The sequence below is a fragment of the Carcharhinus amblyrhynchos genome, chromosome 8 (assembly GCF_965287045.1).
Source record: "Carcharhinus amblyrhynchos chromosome 8, sCarAmb.v2.hapA, whole genome shotgun sequence".
Taxonomy (NCBI): domain Eukaryota; kingdom Metazoa; phylum Chordata; class Chondrichthyes; order Carcharhiniformes; family Carcharhinidae; genus Carcharhinus; species Carcharhinus amblyrhynchos.
The window spans coordinates 50767913-50787752 of record NC_137331.1 but is presented as its reverse complement, the minus strand read 5'-3'; the positions used below and the strand labels follow the sequence as shown (position 1 = coordinate 50787752).

General features: G+C 42.6%; 1 protein-coding gene across 1 annotated transcript in view; it reads left to right on the top strand.

Annotated features, from left to right (window-relative positions):
* The window catches only part of LOC145346371 (uncharacterized), a 186621-nt gene that overhangs the window by 38836 nt on the left and 127945 nt on the right, over positions 1 to 19840 (top strand). Inside the window, exons 7-8 of the mRNA XM_080193530.1 lie at positions 2945 to 3134; positions 10715 to 10868. Coding sequence (XP_080049656.1) covers positions 2945 to 3134; positions 10715 to 10868 — 344 coding nt within the window. The remainder of the gene's footprint in view (positions 1 to 2944; positions 3135 to 10714; positions 10869 to 19840) is intronic.

Below are 19840 nucleotides of genomic sequence, written 5' to 3'. Positions count from 1 at the left end.
GCCATGATAACTGTGTGGGGTTACAAGGATAGGGCCGAGGATGGGGGGCTTGGGTGGAATGCTCTTATGGAGAGTTGGTGCACTCGATGGACCAGATGGCCTCTTTCTGCACTGCAGGGATTCTATGCTGTGATAGTACAGGCCTTTGGTTTACTAATCCAGTAAAATAATCATTTGCTACCATGCCCATATGCAAATAGCCTAATGTTTCAGGCATGTGCTCTATGCAATTGTTCTATGGCAAATTTTAATATGCTGCATGTTTAAACTATTAATCTGTTCTCTGCATACTCTTGCTATAGTTGTACAGTGATTAATAAGGATGAGCCAAAAATATTTACACTCAGTTAAATATTTGGCAATCCAAGTCATCTGTGTGATAACATAAGGTAGAAATATAAACATTCCTGTTATTGCTGTCTCATATAGATCATGATGGCTGGGTACTCATTAGTTCTGTGTTTTTCCCACAACAAAACAGTGCAAGGTATTTGATTTGGTTTTCATTCAATTTCACATTTCTTGATTTACGTATTAATTTCTGGTAACTAACCAATACTCCAAGCTGCAAAGTTCTTGTGTCTTGTTGGGACATAAATTTCGGTTGAATCTAAGAGCTGAAATGAAGGTTGCAGCAAATTAAAAACTGACCCTTTTAGATGATATGTATGCTGCATTTGGGTAAACATTTAATGCAGACTGTTTTATTTTCAGTATTTAACAAATGTAATATGGAGCTTCTTTGTTGTACTTCAATGTTTCTGCATGTGAGTAATATATTGTTGGTTTTACCGTGATCCAGAAACATAGCGCCATCTATTGGTTTATTTCTGGTGCTAGTTATATGCAATATTTTCTTCTTGGGTGAACCCTATCAGTGACGAAGCTCTATACATCATAGAAAACCTATTTATCTTGGCACAACTGGATATCGAATCCACAGTGGAAGAATTTAGCAAAGTAATTGACTCTTTTGCCTTGGGCAAAGCTCCAGATGCTGATGCTGTACCTCCTGAAGTCATTAACCATGGGAAGCTGGCTTTCCTGCATCATATGCACAAACTTCTCTGACTCTGCTGGAGGGAGGGGCTGTGCTGAAGAGTATGCATCATGCAAAGGTTGTGACCCCATACAAGAACAAGAGCAAGCACGGTGATTACAGCTACTATTGAGACATCTCCCTACTCAGTATTGTTGGAAAAATATTTGCCCGTATTACCCTTGTCAGATTGCAAATCCTGACTGAACACATCTACCCCAATTCTGTTGTGGCTTCAGAACTGGAAGATCAACAAATGACATGATTTTCACAGTCTAGCAACTGCAAGAGAAATGTTATGAACAAAGGAAACCACCAGACATTCCCTTTATCAATAGCACCAAGGTATTTGATCATATGAGCAGAGGAGGTTCATTTAAACTGCCAGACAATATTGGCTGCGCGCTGAAGCTGCTCCCCCCTTTTCATGACAATTTGATAGGTAAGTCAGCTATAAGTGGGCAACATCACAACCCTTTGAGATTATAGTGGAGTTAGTGGGTTTTGTTCTGGAACCAACTCACTGGCATATTCCTTTCTTTGCTGCTGTCATATGCCTTCAAATTATTTACAAAAGATGTCTACATCTCTATAAGAACTGATGAAAAACTGTTCAGCCTAGCTTGCCTGAGATCCAAGATGTAAGTTGGTCAATGCTGATGACCTGCATAAGCATGCTAAGATGCATGGAGAGATGACTGGAATGTCCCAGCTGGTGGTTCACTCTGACATTCAAGCTGCATGAAAGGGCTGAGGCAGGCTATAATGAAATAGGGGGGGGAAAGTGGTGATGCCCTCCTCACAGTGCAGCATTATCAGCTGCAACCCCATGACTCCTTGGCCCTCTGACTGAGGCACCATCAATACATGCCAGTCCTGTGGTCATGACTACCCCTCTATCAAGATAGGTGGGGCAGCCTATTGTCATGCTGGCACCAAGGTGACAAGGTTGACCATCGGGGCATCTCAGCTGGACCCATACACACACGCACACCCACAAGTAGCCTGCCTTGCTCTCATCCTCAGCAACAAGATGAGCAACACATAAAGGTGGCCAAGAGTAGGGGGAGACGGGTCAGTGGTTTCGCTTTGTGACTCACTTGAAATGCCTTTGTTATGGGTGTGATTAGTTCAAATGATTCAATGCAGTGTGAAATGATTGGAGCTAAGCTTGTGTGACTTGAACAACTGGCTTTAAGTCACGCGAATGATGAGATGATGGAACAGATGCATCTAACTGTGTTACTTGAAATAGAATGGCAGTTAGAGACTTGTGTTCACAAATTGAGGAAGAGAGGAAACGCGACACTTCATGTAAATCTTGAAATCGCTCCCATCTTCTGAGAGAAGTGTTTTCTGAGCTCCTTTGCTTACAGTATGAGGAGGCCCTCAGGAAAAATGTACCTAAATTATTGCTGTCCAAACATCGCTTCCATCCTGCTACTTTGAGGTATCAACTGGACATGTGGGGGATGTTACAAGGCTGATTCACCTTGTTTTACTACTTCCTCGTCCTCCAAGATAGTGTGCCACTCCCCCTTCATCAGGGTCCACATCTCCCAGGAGACCCCTGTCCAGCCTGCAGCAGACAACAACAATTTGAGAAATTGGGGGGGCATCTTGGAGAAGCCCATCACCCCCTGACCAGTTACCTACCAGTGGTCAAATCTTGCACATAAGTAACAATTACTTTGGTAAGAGTACCCGTGGGAACTGTGCCAACCAGGCACCTAATGCTTTCAGGATAAAAGGGAGAAAACAAGTGAAGAAATTAAAAGCAAACTTGGCTTCTATTTTTGTATTTGCATCCAATCTTAAAATCTTGAAATATTATTTGTATAATTAATAGGCATGTGTACAAGTTAAGTGATTTTAATATTAAAAATTATTAATATCTAATTGTAGTTCAAGAGCTTGCAAGTCGAGAGCAGAAACTCATTTTAATGGAGTCAACCTTACAAGCTACTGAGAAGCAGCTAAATAACCAAATAGCTGAGATAGTTCATCAGGAGCAAAAGCAACAAAAATTACAGACAGAACTAGAGACACTGAAAAAGCACCTTGAAACTACAGAGGAAGAGGTGCACAAGTACAAGTGAGTTCCTGCTCCTTTACAACTATATTTCTGGTGTGTAGATTTTAATGCTACAAGACTTTAATGTTTTCACCCAGTGAAAATTGTTTATTTTTCTCCTTGCCTTCATAAGCCCTATCAATCCCAAGTTAATTCAAAGTTGTGGCCTTCTTTGGGTAAACTATTTGAAGTTTGGTTTGATAATACAACAACAACAGTATATATTTATATAGCACCTTTAATGCAATAAAATGCTCCAAAGTGTTTCACAGGAGCATTATAAAACAAACTTTGATGCTGAGCTCCATTGGGGTGGATGGCCAAAAGTTTAATCAATGAAGTACATTTAAGAAGCACCTTAAAGAAGGAAAGAGAGGTGAACAGATTTAAACAAGGAATTCCAGAGCTTGAGATCTATGGTGGAGCAGTTAAAATCCAGGATGCTTAATGTGAGATCATCCATTTTGGTAGGAATAATAACAAAATGGACTATTATTTAAATGGTAAAAAATTGTAGCATGCTGCTGTGCAGAGGGACCTGGGTGTCCTTGTGCAAGAATCTCAAGGAGTTGGTTTGCAGGTGCAGCAGGTAATTGAGAAGGCAAATGGAATTTTGTCCTTTGTTGCTAGATGGATGGAGTTTAAAAACAGTGAGATTATGTTGCAGCTGTATAAGGTGCTGGTGAGGCCATACCTGGAGTACTGTGTACAGTTCTAGTCTCCTTACTTGAGAAAGGATATATTGACACAGGAGGGGGTGCAGAGGAGATTCACTAGGTTGATTCTGGAGTTGAGAGGTTTGGCTTATGAGGAGAGACTGAGTAGACTGGGACTATGCTCATTGGAATTCAGAAGAATAAGGGGAGATCTTACAGAAACGTATAAGATTATGAAGGGAATAGATAAGATAGAAGCAGGGAAGTTGTTTCCACTGGCAGGTAAAACTAGAACTAGGAGACATAGCCTCAAAATAGGATTAGAACTGAGTTGAGGAGAACTTCTTCACACAAAAGGTTGTGAATCTGTAGAATTCCCTTCAGTTGAGGCTACCTCATTGAATGTTTTTAAGGTAAGGATAGATAAATTTTTGAACAGTAAAGAATTAAGGGTTATGGTGAGCAGGCAAGTAAGTGGAGCTGAGTCCACAAAAAGGTCAACCATGACCTTATTAATGGCGCAGCAGGCTGAAGAGGCCAGATGGCCTACTCCTGCTCCTAATGCTTATATTCTTATTAAGAGGCCAGAATTAGATGAGCTATTGGATAAAAGTATTATAGATAATTGGGATAAGCCTTTCAAACCATTCTGGAGCTGTCTTAAAATACTAATTTTACAACCTATGTTTATATCTACCCGCGAAGTTGGGGATCTCTATTTAAGATTTTCATCCTTATTCTCAAATACCTCCATGGCCATACCCCTCCCAATCTCTGCGGCTTCGTCAAGAGGAGGTCATGTTTATTAGAGTTCTTTGAGGAGGTGACAAGGAAGTTAGATAAAGGAGAACCTGTGGACATGATTTATTTAGATTTCCAGAAGGCCTTTGACAAGGTGCCTCATAGGTAACCACTAAATAAGTTAACAATGCATGGTGTTAAGGACAAGATCCTGGCATGGATAAAGGTTTGGCTGACTAGCAGAAGACGGAGAGTGGAGATAAAGGAATCTTTTTCAGAATGGCAGCCAGTGACTGGTAGTCACAACATAGATTAATGATTTGGAAAAAGGAACTGAAGGCACTGTTGCTAAGTTTGCAGATGATACAAAGGTATGTAGAGGAACAGGTAGTATTGAGGAAGTGGGGGGCTGCAGAAGGACTTGGACAGGCTAGGAAAGTGGGCAAAGAAATCGTAGAGGAAATACAATATGAAAATGTGTGAGGTTTTGCACTTTAGAAGGAGGAATGGAGGCATAGACTATTTTCTAAATTGGAAAATGCTTAGGAAATCAGAAGAACAAAGAGACTTGGGAGTCATTGTTCAAGATTCTCCTAAGGTTGATGTGCAGGTTCAGTCGGCAGTTAGGAAGATAAATGCAATGTTAGCATTCATGTTGAGAGGGCTAGAATACAAGAGCAGGAATGTACTTCTGAGGCTGTGTAAGGCTCTGGTCAGACCATATTTGAGGAATTTTGGGCCCCATATCTAAGGAAGGATGTGGTGGCTTTGGAAAAGGTCCAGAGGAGGTTCACAAGAATGACCCCGGAAATGAAGAGCTTGTCGTACGAGGAATGATTGAGGACTCTGGATCTGTACTTGCTGGAATTTAGAAGGATGGGGGGAGTCTTATTGAATCTTTCAGAATACTGCGAGGCCTGGATACAGTAGTTGTGGAGAGGATGTTTCCACTAGTAGGAAAAACTAGAACAGTGGACACAATCTCAGACTAAAGGGACGATCCTTTAACACAGAACTGAGGAGGAATTTCTTCAGCCAGAGAGTGGTGAATTTGTGGAACTCTTTGCCGCAGAAGGCTATGGAGGCCAGGTCATTGAGTGTCTTTAAGACAGAGAAAGATAGGTTCTTGATTAATAAGGAGATCAGGAGTTATGGGGAAAAGGGCAGAAGAATGGGAATGAGAAAAATATCAGCCATGATTGAACGGCGGAGCAAACTTGATGGGCCAAGTGGCCTAATTCTGCTCCCATGTCTTAGTGTCTTGTTAGAGTCGTTAGACAAGACCCCTTTAAAAGGAAAACTGTAATATAGCAAAACAGGTTGCAATTAGGTATAAACGATATAAAAATAATGTTTCAGTTCACTTTATAAATGAATAATGAATGTTGAAAAGAGTTACGGAGAAAAAGACCAAAGAGATGACCAAAAGCTAGGTCAGAAAGAGATTTTTCAATTGTTTTCTGAAAGAAGAGATAAAAAAAAACCCAAGAGAGCAGGGAGGGAAGGAAGAAACTGAAGGATCATAGTTTTTCATCAATTGATGACCAAAGCATTGAAAAGATTTCAGCAAAGGAAGAACTGAAGTATATCCCAAAGGTAAACAATACTGCAAAAATTGCTAAACTTTGCCTTGGATTTAAGATCTTCACCCTTGTTCTCAAATACCTCCATGGCCACACCCCTCCCAATCCCTGATATTTGCATTAGTGTAATTCTTGCCTTTTGAGAATCCCAGAATATACTATAATTGAGTGCACCTTCGGTTTAACGTCAGTCAGTTAATGGAACGTATATTCACAGTCAGACTGAGCAGTGAGAAAGCCGACCAGGTGACTGGGGTCAGCCAGTGGAAGGGTCAGGGAGAATGATCAGCAGCGAGCCGAGGAGGTGATGGGGCGGTTGTAGTCAGGGAATGGAGGAAGCAAGGAGCAGAAGAGGTAACAAGCAGGAGAGGTAGTGAGCAGAGAGAGTTAGCATATTTATTCTATCTTTTTTTAGTTTATTTTATTTTAAGTTATTTCATTTACAAATATAGTAATTTAGAAATTTACAGTATTTAAACTTAGAATGTGTAATGTGTTCATGCTTTGTTTTTGACAGGAAAGGTCCTACTAAAGCTTTTACATTTGTTGTGATAGGAAAATATGATTTGCTCCAGCACTGTATTAGTTACAGTTTACCAACCTGACAATGCCCCATTTATTTTGACTTTGTTTCCTGTTGGTTAGTCAATCCCCTATCCATGTTATCACCCCTAAATGCCATGAACTCTTATTTGTGAAGCAACTTTTTATGTGTCAATTAATGAATGCCTTTGACATCCAAATCACGACATCTCTTTAGCCACACTGCATTCTAATAATTTTGTCAGATACAGTTGCCCTTTCATGTTGATTCTATCTGATGGTATTATTATTTTTCTATACATCCTGCTATTACCTCCTTAATAATAGATTGAGCATTCTAGCATTTTTACAATGACAAATGTTTAACCAACTGGCCTATTGTTTCCTGTTTTGTGTCTCCTTCCTTTCTTGAATAATGGAGCTACATTTGCAGTTTTCCAACCAGTTGGGACCCTTCCAGAATCTAGGGAATTTTGGACAATTACAGCAAATCAAATACAGAAGGGATTTAAACATTTTAAATGGGCTTTCATAAAATGGAGGCTTTTTCAATATAACTGATATTTATATTGATATTTAAACATTTGTTTTAGCTGGGTGTGGCTCTTGAGGCTGGTCTATGGTGGATACTGGATAAAATGGCATGGAGGTATAATGGCAAAGTGTTGAGGGGCATGAGTTGGCATTAAGTTGGACTGGTAACTAAGGGACCATGGAGATGTGTGGGGATCAGGGATTAGCATGAGTTGGTATTAAGTTGCCAGTGAGGCTGTGAAGACCATGGGGTTGGTGACATTGGTTGGCATTAATTGGCATGGAGATCACATGGGAAGTGGATAATTGGATGAAGGATCGAGAGCTTAAAATTCAACAAATCCACTGAAGAAGATCCCAGAGAAACAAGACAGATCTTTTGAAAAGCCCACTTTGACACTCAGCAGCCCCAGAGGCTGTTTGTAATCTGTGTTCATGGGCAGTGGACCCAACTCCATCCCATGCCCACCCATTGGATAGAAAATTGCGCCAAGTCTGATGAGCCAGAGAATTTCTTGATTCACTGCACTCACCTTGAGAGAGACAATCCTCCCCAATGTGTCTGTTTTTGATCTGGATGAAATTTATTACAACAGGCAGGTTTAAACTTTTAAATTGTAGGAATTAACTCCTATATGCCCAAAATTCCATCCATAAATTATAGTATGCGGGGCTGGGCTTTAAATAGACTAATCCTTTCTGATGTAAGAATAAAATACTGCAGGTGCTGGAACTCAGAAATAAAGACAGTGGGTATGATTTTGCCATCACGTTGCATTTTCAGGCGTGAAAACTTGGTAAAATTGGGCATGAGGCCAGTTCCCCCTTTAGTAAGGCCCAAAAATCAGGATCGCGCCTGAAATGAATGTGATGGCAATTTAAATGTATTTGCATGCATTTAAATTGACTGAATGGGCTGCATGCCCAACGTTACCGGCATTTCCCCCTTTACAACCGTGTTTGCCCATTGGAACAGATAAGATGCATAAAAGTTCATTTCGGGTGCTCCATTAGTGAGGAGGTAAGTGCCTAGCATCTGACGGCTCTCTGCTTGAGATTGGCGGGGAGGAGAGGGTCTGCTGCCACTCTGCCTGAGATAAGTTGGGGGGGTGGGGGTGCGGTGAGGCGGCTTGCTTCCACTCTGCTTGTGATCAATGCCGGAGAAGGGGGGTCCACTGTCACTCTGAGTGCGATCAGTGGGGGGGAAGGGGGTCACTTGCCACTCTGCCTGAGAGTTTAAATAGATAGAACCAAGCAGTCATTTTATTGAAATTCATTTGAGTTGGGAGTTCAAGGTTCAGATTGGAGATTGGAAGGAGGGATCCACAGTTGGACTGGGTGGCAGGGGTGTGGGGGAATGAGGGGGTCAGTAATTTTATGGGGGTGGGGCAATGTCTGTGGAGGTCTATGGGAGGCATTATCTGGCCCAGGAGGGATGTGGCAAAGGAGTAGCATTCTACGATTTTTATTAGCGCATGTGCTGTTGGAGGCACTGATTGGAGCTGCAGGGTTTTGGGTGTGTTAAGCCCTGCCCACAGGCTTCTGCAGCACGATTCAGACTTGCAGATATTTTTGCAGGCAGAGTGCGTATGGGTCTAAAAGTTGGATCTGAAAAACTCCCAGTTTCAAGTCTGCCCAGCACTTAGAATCAAAATAGTAAAATAGGGTCCAGCATGTGTTGGAAATATTCAGCAGGCCTGGCAGTACCTGTGGAGCAAGAGTTAACATTTCAGATTGATGTCTTTTCTTCAGAACTGGAATTAATCAATCCTGATTCCTCCTTTCTTGATCTAAGGTTAATACTGTAAGCAGGTTTCCTTACTTTTTGTAATAAGGCGCAATAAATTAACAATATCGTAAAGAAAATTATTTTCCCCTAAAAAGGAAGAAAAAGAGCTTTAACATTGTAAAATAAGAAGTCTGACATAATTGTCCTGTCTCCTTTTACTTCTTCCCTCTCAGGTACTCTACCACGCCAATTCCCTACCCCAACTCCTTAATATTCCTTGACCCCTGCCACTCTCCCAGATTTAACTTCCTCATAGGTAAGCCAAAACTTTCCTCTATGCCCCTTTTAGCATCCTCCAAAATTTATATCAAGGCATTTAGTATTGGCTCATTGCAAGCAGTAACTCCAATTGCCTCATCCTATTCTCTTGCTCAGCTTCCCATCCAACGTGTCCACTGAGGGCTAATGTCACTGATTTCCTTCCCAACCTACTTAACCCTCTCACTGCTGCCATTCTGGTTTTACCAGTAAATCAGCTGTCATCACCACTCTACATATTTTGCTTTTGAACAAGGCCCTTACCATCCATTAACTTATTGTGGATGATTGCATTGACATTGACCTTAAGGGAGACCTGGCTGAGGGGCATTGACATCTTCTCCTTGAATGAGACCCTGCTTCTTTGTTACATCTTATACCACTCACCCCAGCTGTTGCCATCTGATCACAGCCCCCTATTCCTCTGGCACCTTCTCTTCCTTTGAGCATCTTATTCCACCCCTCTAACCTCTCTTTCAAAAATGTAATTTTCTACCTTCTGCCCAAATACAATAAAAATGTTATCACTGAGATATTTGGAGGTACAGATCACAGATAGCAAAGGGGAATGTTTTAAATGTGATGGCCCTTGGTGGAGCATATATATAATATCAGTGACTCAATACATTATTAATTTTGAAATTTTTTAAAAACTATAAAACAACTCTAGCAGCGTCTTAACATTGAAAGCTTGGTGGCTAAGAGGAAGGGTGGACAAGAAGCAATGGGTGAGGAAAGAGCACTGGATTAAGTTGGGAAAAGAAGAATAGGGAAGTGAAACTTTGTAACTATGAGGGTATGGGTGAAAGAAAAGAGAAGTGGTGAGGAGAAAAGTATAGAAATAATAGTGTGAGTAGGATTTAACCTGTGGAAATAATGGGAAAGGGAGAGAGACGGACTGCTTTTTCTGTTGTAACTTAACTTCTGCACCTTATAATTCATTATGTTACACTGTCAGAATCTGTTCTACACAAATTTAGGGTTTATTAGCTCTGGTTGAGAACATTGTTACAGAATCTTTCTGGACTGTATTGACTGTCTGGACGGGACATTTGGCTTCAGAGGCTAAAGGGACAATTTGGTGGTATCAGATCAGCCATGTGTTCTGCATTCTGCTTAATTTTCCTTTCTAGGTCTGTATGGGAGAAAAGGATTCAAGATATGGAGCATTGAGGCAAAAGGTAGCTCAATCAAATAAATATGCCAAAAAGCAGCCTTCATCTGAATAGAAATGGTACCAATGCCATTACAAATAGAGTAAATTGAGTGGAGATGGATTTAATGAAATTAGATTTGAATTTCTGTAGTAAACTATGTGCATGGATTTGTTGGGATGAATAGTTGTCTTATGTGCTATAAACATCTATGTGTTAATCAGTACTATCCTTCAAATTGTGCTTATGCTTTCTTAGAACCCTGCAGTTGTCATCATAAAATCTAATTACACTTCAGTATTTTTGCTTATGTAGGAAATGTTTATTTTTGTTATTTACGCAGACAAATTGAAGAGGAGCTGAGAAATGAACTGAATTTGAAGAAACAGCAGCAGCAACAGAATTTCCAGGAAATCCTGAAACATCAACATGATAATCAGAAGACAGAGTTAGAACTGACCATTGCTAAAAATCAGATCCAAACTCTGCAACATCAGGTACAAAATTCTCAAATGTTTGCCTTCCAAAGAAAACAAATCCATACAAGTAAAGACATGTTTATTTCTTCAGAGTTAACCTGCAATCACACCTGTGAGAAGAGTAACAGAGTTAACATTTTTAGTTCAATATGACTTCTGAACTTTTTATAGTAATGCTGGTTTGGTAAATAAGTCATTATTTTTTTCTCTGTTGCTATTTAGAAACTAAAAATTCAAATCAATACATTGATTCAGCCAATTAGAGGAGAGGTTATTAAAAATGTACCAATCCCATAATATGCAAGCTAAATGATGAGTCATAAAATTTATAGGCCAGTCAGGTTTGCTTTGATTGTGGGTTACTTTCTGAATTCCATAATAGGGACTGAAATTAGTAAACTCTGAGAACAGCATGAACTAAGCAAGTCAGCCAGCATGGTACTGTGAAGGACAGGTTGTGCTTAACTAATAGGAGCGTTGTGATCGTTGCTAAAGTACCCTGATCAATGCATTTGACACTTTCACCACCCATCCCACAATGGTTCACCAGAAGGGAGATCTCCTTTACTATTACCGTAAATGGAACCTGCCAAGGTTTCCAGGGCTACTTTAGTGACATTTCGCATTGTAAAAACATTGGGAAGTATGACGAAGTAGTCCAAAAGGAGGATCTACACTGTCCTCTGGCAACCCCAACTCCTATCTCCCGAAATAAGAGTACTGCCCCAGCACTCCAATAACCTTTCTAATTTAAAAAAAAATGCAGTTTTGAGAGGCCTAGGTATTGACCAAGATTCCTAAGTGGTATCCTCTTGAGGAGACACATCTAGCTTGAGCATGCATTGTGTCAGTTTGAGACCCTAAAGTTCAGGAACTTGCAACATAATGGATCTGTATCATCCTTTTAAGGATGTCAGTGTTTGAGGCAGATGGAGGATGGTTTTGTCTTGGGCAGCAGCACAAAATGGGAGTTATCATGTCAGAACACCATCTTCATCTCCATCCTATTTTTTGATCTATTGATTCAATATCCAGGCAAATGAATGCACTTTAAGCATAAATTGAACCGGTTTCAACTATGATTTACTGTTGCTTTATTATACTTGAAAGTTCTCTGTAGGACTAATTTATCAATTATTTGTTATAAATTTGAAGACATTTTTAATATTGCAGTCATATTTGATTCCACACAGGTTGTATTTTGCTGAAAAGCTTGCAGGTGGTCAGGAAGGCAAATGGGATGCTGGCCTTCATAGCGAGGGGGATTGAATATAAAAGTAGGGAGGTCTTGCTGCGGCTGTATAGGGCATTGGTGAGGCCGCAGCTGGAGTACTGTGTGCAGTTTTGGGCGCCGTACTTACGCAAGGATATTTTGGCCTTGGAGGGAGTGCAGAAGAGGTTTACTAGGCTGATGCCGGAGTTGAGGGGGTTGAGCTATGAGGAGAGGCTGAATAAATTAGGCTTGTACTCGTTAGAGTTTAGAAGAATGAGGGGAGATCTCATTGAGACGTATAAGATGATGAATGGGATGGATAGGATAGAGGTGGAGAGACTCTTCCCGCTCAGAAAGGATAGTAGGACTAGGGGGCACAGCCTCAAGATAAAGGGGGGGCGGTTTAGAACAGAGTTGAGGAGGAACTTCTTCACTCAAAGGGTGGTGAATCTCTGGAATTCTCTGCCCGTTGAAGTGGTGGAGGCTACCTCGCTAAATATTTTTAAGACGTGGGTTGATGGGTTTTTGATAGAGAGGGGATTAAGGGTTATGGGGAGAGGGCGGGAATGTGGAACTGAGCCACGACAGATCAGCCATGATCTTATTGAATGGCGGGGCAGGCTCGAAGGGCTAGGTGGCCTACTCCTGCTCCTTTTTCTTATGTTCTTATGTTAAATAATAAGAAAATTGGGTGTTATGTAAAAAAGGGATGCTAAATTGTAGTTGCTCATTTTCTTCTATCCAATTTTTTTTCTTGGTATTGGTGGAAAGAAAATTGAATCACAATGGCAAAGAATATAGATTAACTGAATATTTTGCTTCTCCAGGATTTGGCAGTGAAGTGTCATGATTGGTGCTATGGCAAATACATTTCCTTTTTTCCAGTAAGGAAATATTTGAAATTAGGTATAAATAAATTATATAAAAGTTTGCTGATGATACTGAATTTGAAGAATAATAAATTGAGGAAGAAAGATAGATTTCACATTGAGGTAGGTTAGCATATCGGAAGATAGGTGGTAGATACGTGAGGTGTATTATCACATTTGGAAAATTTGAAGAGAAGGGGATTTTGCCATAAATTGTCCTTAAGGTAAAAGAGAGAAGTGTGTCTGTAGATACATGAATCTTTAAAGTGCAGATTGAACAGACAGTAAAAAGGCAAATAGAATTCTCGGTTTTATGCATGTGACATTGAACATAATCATCAAAGGTGATATTTGATTTTCACGAAACATTGGTTGAAATTTGGTTGCCACACGTGTTGCTCTGAACACCACTTACTATAGAAAGGATATTACTTGTATAGAACATATGCAATGAAAATTCACTGCAGGAATGAAAATTATAGTTCTAAAATTATTTATGACCCTTTGGAATAGTGACGATTAAATATGGATTATTATGGAAGTGGAAATAGATGGCCTTAGTGGTGGTGTGGATATGTGGTCAAATATGATATTGAGGTTGGAAACAGTCTCGTTTAGTCTCAAATAGTTGCCAAGATAAGGGATAGAGTTGGTAGCTAGGGAATTGTGTTTCGAGTATAGTCCAAAGATAACACACCATCATATCACAAAGAAAACAATAATGTATTATACAAAAAACTAGCATATATATTTAAAAGATTCTCCAGCTGTCCATTTACTGGTAACAACCCTGTGGATAATTTTTGCTAAGTGTCATTTCCCCTTAGCTATCAACTACCCTGAACTAAGTGCTATTGTCATTTGACTAGTAATCCAGAGATCCAGGGTAATGTTTTGGGGACATGGGTTCAAATGCTACCACGGCAGATAGTGAAATTTGAAATTAATAAAACTCTGGGGTCTAAAAGTCTAATGATAATAAAACCATCTCAAATTATCATATAAATCCATCTGGTTTACTCATGCCCTTCAGGGAGGAGATCTGGCCTACTAGTGACTCCAGATCCACAACAATGGCTTATCAGGGCAGTTAGGATGGGCAATAAATACTGGCCCAACCAGCGATGCCAACATCCAACAAATAAAAAAAAATCTATCAATATTCATCTGGACCACTGGAAATCTATGCATGATGTTAAGGAAGGTGCCATGGTGCCTTAATTTGACACCATGCAGTCACATCTTTGTACATTGAAATAGAGTGAATGTAAAGGCTACCATATAAAGGAATGGCTGGTAACAGCTGTGAGCAGCCCTTACTATTACCATAGGAAAAATACCATCATAGCCAAGGGCACTTGAGTTTGCTGAAGATGCAATTTAACTGTCCAGACAAATCTGAGGTGCCTTTTGGTATGTACCATCAAGAGTCTCCAGAATGATGGTGACTTGTGGTACCTTGCGCAACACGGTGTTGTGGAGAAGAATGTACCTCCAGGTGGAGGAAGGTCAGGACCATTTTGTATCCTCAGAGGAGAAGAGGCAAGATTAGAAGGAGTTTGATGTGTCCAGGTACTTGCAGGCACTCACCTAGCTAGCTGGAAAAGTGGCGGTGGAATTATTCAGGCATTGTCAGATAATTTGTGTGGAATATGTTCTACAAGTTTGTGGAATCCTCTTCCTACTGCACCCAAAGTAAATCATTCCCAGAAATCCCTTGTTTTCCATACTACTTCCCTTAAGGCTAATGCCTTTTTGGAAGACTGGAGACAACATTGGAGATGACTGTAGAATGGAAATATGAGAAAAAATGTGCATAATTCATTCACATTTTATAATATGTTAACACACTGGCAATATTATCACCCAAGTGAACTCGTTTGTGCAACTAAAATGTGTTTCCCTTCAGCATAAAGGTCAGCATAAAGTCCTGAGCTGTCATGGCACTTGCATTTGAGATATACTCCTCCAATCTCTCTCCTAAAATGTGCAATGCCTCTAGAAATGCTGATAAAACTTCACTTTTTTTATTGCTGCTCCAGAATAGACCCCTGTGAAAGAGCCCCTAGGCTTAGCTTCTGCGTGCAGCTGACCAGAGCTAGGCGTGTCCTGCTTCCTTCAATGGGAACTTCTACTGTTCTCTCTACTCTGACATCCACTCCTGCTGACTTAGAAGAAAGAAAAAAGAAAAATACAGCGCAGGAACAGCCTTCAGCCATCCAAGCCTGTGCCGATCATAATGCCCTAACTAATCTAAACAAAAATCCTTCTGCCCTTAGTCTGTATCCTTCTCTTCCCACCCTATTCGTGTGCCCATCCAGATGCCTCTTAAATGTTGCGAATATGCTTGCTTCCTTTGGCAGCACGTTCCAGGCACCCACCGCTCTACGTGAAAGACTTCCCCTGCACATCTCCCTTCAACTTTCCCCCTCTCACCCTGAATCTGTGCCCCCTTGTAATTGACACTTCCACCCTTAGAAAAAAAACCTCTTAGTATCCACTCTGTTTATGCCTCTCATAAATTTTGTAGAGCTCTATCAGGTCTTTCCTCAGCCTCCATCTTTCCAGTGTTCTTCATCAGAAACACCTAGCTCCGAGCTCGTAGACGGTGAAAATGTTTTGTGTAACAATAATTTCTCAGCACGTAAAACCTCCTCTGAAGATTTCTTCGACTCTTCCCTTTCCAGCTTCTACATCTCACTTTGAGCTTTTCGGCAATGGAAGACGTAAATAAGAACTGACCTGGGGAAATGCTTCAAGTTTACTATTGTGCAGCTATTCCCATTTGTGTACGTGATGACAGCAAATTGGCATTAAGAACATAAGAACATAAGAACATAAGAAATAGGAGCAGGAGTAGGCCATCTGGCCCTTCGAGCCTGCCCCGCCATTCAATAAGATCATGGCTGATCTGTCGTGGCTCAGTTCCACTTTCCCGCCCTCTCCCCATAACCCTTAATCCCCTCTCTTATCAAAAACCCATCAACCCGCTTCTTAAAAATATTTAGCGAGGCAGCCTCCACCACTTCAACGGGCAGAGAATTCCAGATACTCACCACCCTTTGAGTGAAGAAGTTCCTCCTCAACTCCGTTCTAAACCGCCCCCCCTTTATCTTGAGGCTGTGCCCCTTAGTCCTACTGTCTTTTTTGAGCGGGAAGAGTCTCTCCACCTCTATCCTATCCATCCCATTCATCATCTCATACGTCTCAATGAGATCTCCCCTCATTCTTCTAAACTCTAACGAGTACAAGCCTAGTTTTGGTTAACTAATTAAACTAAATTTATCAATCTGAGGGACAAAGTAAAATGGGTCATAAAGGGGAACTGTCCGAAAGAAAAACAAATCACAAATGAAAATTATAACATTAAACCAAAAGGCAATTTAAAATAGCTAATTGATCTGCCTAACATTCTTACTGGCACTGGAGTGATTTTAGAATGGGCTCAATCTTTGATCACCCCTAACTGTTGCTGCCTCCTCTCAATCTTTGCCAGATTCGACAAGATCAGCCTGACAAAGGCAGCATCTTGCCTTCCAGGGAGGTATATACTGCATGCAAAATTATTTTTTACTATAATCCCAGAGGATCGGAGAATAGCCAACATTGTTCCTTTGTTTAAGAAGGGTAGCAAGGAAAATCCAGGTAATTACAGGCCGGTGAGCCTTACGTCAGTGGTAGGGGAATTATTGGCGAGGATATTTCAAGTAGGATTTACTCCGACTTGGAAATAAGTAGGTGTATTAGCAAGAGGCAATATGGTTTTGTGAATGGGAGGTGTGTCTCACTAACTTGGTCGAGTTTTTCGAGGAAGTGATGAAGATGATTGATGACAATAGAACAGTGGATGTTGTCTACATAAATTTCAAAAAGGTCTCTGACAAGCTCCCTCATGGCAGACTGGTACAGAAGGTAAAGTTGCATGGGATCAGAAGTGAGTTGGCATGATGGATACAGAACTGGCTCAGTCATAGAAAAAAGTCTGACAACACCAGGTTTTAGTCCAACCTATTTATTTGATAATATACTCGCAAGCTTTCGAGGGGTTACTCTGTGCTTTATATGCTCTGTCTGAGGCCAGAACTCTCCATTCACCTGACGAAGAGGGTAACCCCTCGAAAGCTTGCGAGTATATTATCAAATAAATAGGTTGGACTAAAACCTGGTGTTGTCAGACTTTTTACTGTGTTTACGCCAGTCCAACGCCGGCATACCCACATCAGTCATAGAAGACAGAGGGTAGCAGTGGAAGGGTGTGTTTCTGAATGGAGGGCTGTGACAAGTGTCGTTCCTTAGGGCTCAGTGCTGGGACCTTTGCTGTTTGTAATATATATAAATGATTTGGAGGAAAATGTAACTGGATTGATTAATAAGTTTGCGGATGACACAAAGGTTGGTGGAATTGCAAATAGCGATAATGATCATCAGAGGATACAGATTGATTGGAGATTTGGGCAGAGATGGCAAATGGAGTTTAACCCGGACAATTGTGAGGTAGTGCATTTCGGGAAGTCTAATAAGCTGAGCATAGGTAAATGGCAGAACTCTTAAGAGTATTAATAGGCAGAAAGATCTGTGTGTACAAGTACAAGTACAAGAACATGGCAACATAGGTGGAGAAGGTAGTCAAAAAGGCATACGGCATTCTTGTCATCATAGGCTGGGGCATTGAGTTTAAAAATTGACAAGTCATGTTGCAGCTTTGTAGAACCTTAGTTAGGCTGCACTTCTAATATAGGGCCTGATTTTACCAAACATCCATGCCCGTTTTTAGGCATCAAATAGCGGTAAATTTGGGTGTCGGGCCTGTAATTTGATCTGCACCTGAAACTGAGCAGATTGCGCCTTTACCGACACCCGGTTTGGGCACGGATCCGGTCCGTGCTCCAATCAGGTGGCCCGATGATTTAAATACATTAGTATGCATTTAAATTGACTTAATGAACCGCACGCCTAACTCTATCGCCAAATCCCATTTTACTGTCTTCGGATCCATTGCGGATCCACGCTGCTATCCACCTGCAGAATAAAAATCCGAAGCGGATTCCTATTGTGCAGGGGAACCTCTGAAGCCCATCCTCCTCAAATACCCTTTGCAGACCCCCCGCTAACGACCCCAGCAGACCCCCCCCCACCCCACGATCCGAACGCCCCTGGGAGGCAGACCCCCTTGGCAGAGCACATCGCCCCCCGCCCCCCCCCCCCCCCCCCCCCCCCACCACAATCCACCTCCCTGGGAAGCAGCCCCCACTCCCCACCATGCGATCACCCCCTCCCCCCACGCTCCCCTGTCCCCCGGTCAGACACCCCCCCCCCCCCCCCCCCACCCCCCCCCCCCCCCCACCCTCGGCAGAGCACACTTCCAACCTACCTGGATTGCTGCTGTCCCTCCACCATCCTTCTGACCTGCGTTCATTGATGTGGAGATGCCAGCGTTGGACTGGAGGAGGGGGCGGACTCAGATGGATCTCTGATTGTTTGGCGGTGGCGGTGGCAGGGGTGGGGGGGCGGGGGGTGCAGGTTGTTGGTGGAAATTCTCCCAAGTCCATCCTCCCCTCTGCGCCCCCCAACCAGAGATCCATCTGAGCCCACCTCCCCCCGCCCCGCCACTTCCAGCAGAAGCCAGCGGAAGGCCAGGAAGGTGCTGCAGGCTGTCCAATAAGCGCAGTAAGAAGTCTCACAACATCAGTTTAAAGTCCAACAGGGCTTTCCAACAGGACTTTAACCTGGTGTTGTGAGGCTTCTTACTGTGTTTACCCCAGTCCTACGCTGGCTTCTCCACATCAACGAGTGCAGGTCAGAAGGATGGTGGAGGGACAGGAACAATCCAGGTAGGTTGGGTGTGCTCTGCCGAGGGGGGGGCCTGCCTCCTGGGGGGGGGGAGTCTGACCATTGGCGGGGGGGAGGGGGCTGGGGGGTGGGGGGGGTGGGGCTGCCTCCGGGGAGGGGGTCTGATCAGAGGGGGCTGCCTCCCGGGGGGTCCGATCACAGCTCATTTCACCCCCTACACCACTCCAGCTCTCTCTGGTTTCATTTTTCACGCCCAGGTGCACTGTTTCAGATTTTTTTCGAACTGTGCATGCGCAGTTCAGAGCTCCGATCATTCTGGCAGTGCTAAGCCCCGCCCCACAGTGCGGACTGAACCGGAGCCAGCAAAAAGCATATGGGTGCGCTTACTTACGTGGCGAAAAACTGCAGCAGGCGACGGTGCAGAGGGACCTCGGGGTCCTTGTGCATGAGTCGCAAAAACCCAGCCTGCAGGTGCAGCAGGTGGTCAGGAAGGCGAATGGGATGCTGGCCTTCATAGCGAGGGGGATTGAATATAAAAGTAGGGAGGTCTTGCTGCAGCTGTATAGGGCATTGGTGAGGCCGCAGCTGGAGTATTGTGTGCAGTTTTGGGCGCCGCACCTGCGCAAGGATATTTTGGCCTTGGAGGGAGTGCAGAGGAGGTTTACTAGGCTGATACCGGAGTTGAGGGGGTTGAGCTATGAGGAGAGGCTGAATAAACTAGGCTTGTACTCGTTAGAGTTTAGAAGAATGAGGGGAGATCTCATTGAGACGTATAAGATGATGAATGGGATGGATAGGATAGAGGTGGAGAGACTCTTCCCGCTCAAAAAAGACAGTAGGACTAGGGGGCACAGCCTCAAGATAAAGGGGGGGCGGTTTAGAACGGAGTTGAGGAGGAACTTCTTCACTCAAAGGGTGGTGAATCTCTGGAATTCTCTGCCCGTTGAAGTGGTGGAGGCTACCTCGCTAAATATTTTTAAGAAGCGGGTTGATGGGTTTTTGATAAGAGAGGGGATTAAGGGTTATGGGGAGAGGGCGGGAAAGTGGAACTGAGCCACGACAGATCAGCCATGATCTTATTGAATGGCGGGGCAGGCTCGAGGGGCCAGATGGCCTAC